The 3,807-nt window shown below is 44.6% G+C and overlaps 1 protein-coding gene across 1 annotated transcript; it reads left to right on the top strand.

Moving 5' to 3' along the window:
- Positions 1–323: 323 nt before the first annotated feature.
- LOC138965674 (uncharacterized) lies at positions 324–3,563 on the top strand. The gene is made up of 2 exons (XM_070337849.1): positions 324–1,012; positions 3,437–3,563. Exons 1-2 carry the CDS (start codon positions 324–326, stop codon positions 3,561–3,563), a joined length of 816 nt encoding a protein of 271 aa, XP_070193950.1.
- The last annotated feature ends 244 nt before the right edge of the window (positions 3,564–3,807 follow it).

The following is a 3,807-nucleotide window of genomic DNA, read 5'->3' as shown; positions in this document are numbered from 1 at the left end:
TCTTTTGCTTTACTCCACGCCCTGTTGAGTTCCCAGGATGCCTCTGTCTGGGAGAGGGCGCTGAATGTCGCAATTACTGGTCACCGAGAGTTCTGGGTAGTTGTCTTGGCAAGCCGGGTTCGCACGGTATTTACAGACAGTAGGTTTATGAGGTTTGTGTTGAAGAAAATAATAAAAGGTAACAAAGAGGTCGAAACGTTGGTGTGCTTACATTTACACTTGTCAACAAACAAGCACGCACAAAAGAACAGATATCTGTGCACACATTTATTGACACACGCGCGCCGGCACAGCCACAGGTTTGCATGCACAAACATATATATATGAGACACAAACCGACAAAGTCACAATCGCACACAGACATTCACACAATCAGATCTCCGACAATCTTCACCCTGTACACCAACGACTGTAGAGCCACCAATGGCAAACTTTCGAAGTTTGCTGATGACTCAGCTCTGGTAGGCCTGATACAGAATGATGATGACACAGTGTACAAACAGGAGGTGGACAAACTAGTAGAGTGGTGTGACCAGAACAGCCTAGACCTCAATGTGGGCAAAACAAAAGAGATGATCACAGACTTTAGGAGAGGGGAAAAGGAAACAGAGCCACTAGTGATAGGGGGGAAAGAGGTAGAACAAGTACAAGAGTACAAATACTTGGGCTGCATAATCAGTTCAGATCTCTCGTGGTCAAAACACATAGCCAAGGTAGTTAGCAAGTGCAATTCAAGATTGTACTTTCTGAGGAAACTCAAGCAGTTCAAGGTCTGCCCTGAAATACTGGCAATGTTCTACAGAGCCAGCATTGAAAGTGTTTTGACCTTCAACCTCATGGTATGGTACTATGGGGCTACTGTAGAGGACAAGAGCCATCTGGCAAGAGTGATCAGACAGGCAGAAAAGGTGGTTGGGGTTCAGTTCCCAAGCTTGGATGAACTGGTGCATAAGAGAACAGCCACAAAAGCACGAAAGGTCGTTGAAGATGAATCGCACCCCCTGCATGATCAGTTTGCACTCATGCCATCTAGGCGTAGATACAGAGCTGCAAAGTGTAGAACCTCTCGCATGCGGAAGTCGTTTATTCCATCCGCCATCTCAGTTCTTAATGATACCACTTAGTGCATGCATGTGAAACTGAAAAATGTACAATGGTGTTTTCCTCAGAGCTAGCTAGGAATGCATTGTACTCTAATGTTGTCATGTTATTGTTGTGTTTTTTATCTTCATGTTTTAAAATTATCTCCACAACTTATAAAGTATACTTTTACACTAGAATTATGTTTAAACAAATTAAGTATGTATGTTTAATACTATTCTTATGAAGTTTTTTTACAACTATTTAGAATAGAACAGGATGGATGTTTTGAATGTCAATCACTGGGAGCAGTCAGAAGAGTAAGAATTTCGTTTTGTTCTCACTATCATTTGCTTATGAAGATCATGATGTTGTTCTATTGCTTAGTCAGTCCTAGAAATAATGTCCTAGACCTGTCTTACCTTGCTGTTATCAGTATTTTTGCCCTCTTTCATTACGATGCTATGGTATTTCTGTGGGTCTCCACATGTGTTTGTTTATAAGGCGGAAGTGACCTCCCCTTGTACACAATAGGCCCTCAGAGGAAGCCTACGGACAGACTAGAATAGAACATGCACATAACACAGAATGTCTGCACAGCACACACACACACACACAGCAATACAGCACACCGTCTTGTACCTCCTTCTGCCCTGCCGAAGTCGGGGTATCCTTTTTAATCCACCGAACAATTAATATCCACAGCCATGTGTGTCTCCTGCCTCCGAACACACACGCTACAGAGCTCGACTCGATGTGCGCAGTTTCGTATAAAAATTATTTTCCAAATTTCCCCACTGTGTTTTATAAAATAATCATATTATGAAAACACATACATTCTTATCTTAGTTGTTATGTATTCATTGTTAGTAAACATCGGCATTATTCATGTTTTACTTTAAACGCAATCATTGTTATTTATAGATCACAGGCACCTGATGTAAGTAGGTCACACACGTGTAAATGTTGTGCCCAGTCCTTGTTTTTGTTTCTGTTATTATTTTAGTTAGCAGGTCTAGTTGAGCACGTATTAAGTATCATGTACCCACTACTAGTCATTGTGCATTTTAGTTAATGGACTGATGATGTCATTTGTATGGAGTCGACGCACGTGCGAGGATATGTATGTGTGGGAGGGAGGGGGGCGCGGGAGATGGAAGCTTGCTGTATGTATGTAATGTATATATTGTGTGTGATACGTGGAAATGTGATACTATTTATTTGCATGTATGATACAGGTACAAATGTGATAATTGTAGGCTTATACTAGTGATTACTGTGTGTGATACATGAAATGTGATATGAATGCTGTTTTTATATGTTATACTCTTACTTTCTCCCAAGCGCAAGACAAATTCTTCCATGAAAATTGAAGCCAATAAAATTTGAGTTGAGTTGAGTTGAGTTGAGACACAGTCACATACATCATACACATTGACCGCAAAGACCACAACGGCACACACAGACAAACATGCAAACACACGTACGTTCACACAGACAGACAGACACACATACACACACACACACACATACACACACACACGCACACTTGCATACAAACACAAATACACCAAACGACACGCGCAAACACATATATAAACACCCCCCCCACACCACAGCCCGCACCGCACAAAGTATGTCAATGATGAAGAACACTACCAAACGCACTTCACTCCCCGAATGGTCTATCTTGTATTGATTTTTGCATCAGAGCCTCACATCAGCAAATTAACTTCATCGACTTCATCGACCCTGAACAGAAAATGGACCTCCCCCACCCTAACTCACCTCCCCCCCCCCCCCCACTCCCTTCCATGTTGACAGAGAGCAAGGTGCGCGCCAATGACTGTGTTTTGTGTTTTATCAGGTGCTGGGCACGGACATCCCGACAAACACCCCCCCCCCCTACACTCATCTACCTAGCACCCCGACACCCCTGAAGTTCAGTGGTACCTGTAATGTAAGGCTCTTGCGATGAGTAGACACCTCCTAAGAAACAACACCTTTACACATAAGAGAGCCCCTTAGTCTTCTATCAATATCTACTTGTCGTCAAAGGCTTCCAGCGAAGTGGGGTGACTTTTGGTGGGCCCACGGGCAAGCTTGCGTGACATGTAGCACTGTCTCCATCACCACCGGGCCACCTCGTCCACCTGCTACCCCGCTCGCCCTATTCTGATATACAGTAGCACCTGCAATGTAAGAGCCTTTCGGCGACAGGACACCTCCCAAGAAAGGACACCTTCTGTAGCCCCTTTGTCTAGCATAGTGATATCTGCATACCTGTCATAACAGCTAGGACACCTGCAATATCGGGACACTTTTGGCTGGCCTCAAGGTTGTCCTTTCCCCGCAGGTATCACTGTGCCCAGAACCACTGGGTTATTGCCTCCCCCTTTCCGGAAGCAGCCACCACAGATCCCCTGCCCTCATCTACACATCACCCCCGCTACCCCCTACGCTTGAGTACCCGTAACCGCTGAGCTTCCTGCTTGAAACTCACCGTACCCCCCGCCCTGAAGTACCCGTACCCACGGAGCTACCTGCCCGTACCCCCCAACCCTGTAGCAACAATCATATACCTACCTGCTATCTTTGTATCAGCAATCACGGACCTACCTGTCTACCTTGTGTCAGCAATCATTGACCTACCTGCTATCTGTGTATCAGCAATCACGAACCTACCTGTCTACCTTGTATCAGCAATTCGTTCACATGTCTTATCTC

Source organism: Littorina saxatilis, linkage group LG4, assembly GCF_037325665.1.
Source record: "Littorina saxatilis isolate snail1 linkage group LG4, US_GU_Lsax_2.0, whole genome shotgun sequence".
Lineage (NCBI taxonomy): Eukaryota > Metazoa > Mollusca > Gastropoda > Littorinimorpha > Littorinidae > Littorina > Littorina saxatilis.
This window is presented reverse-complemented; position numbering and strand designations above follow the sequence as displayed.

Coding starts and splice junctions, on each gene's coding strand:
- LOC138965674 (XM_070337849.1), top strand. CDS start 324: ATGAGACACAAACCGACAAAGTCACAATCGCACACAGACATTCACACA. Junction 1,013..3,436: donor TCGCACCCCCTGCATGATCA/GTTTGCACTCAT, acceptor CTTTCCCCGCAG/GTATCACTGTGCCCAGAACC.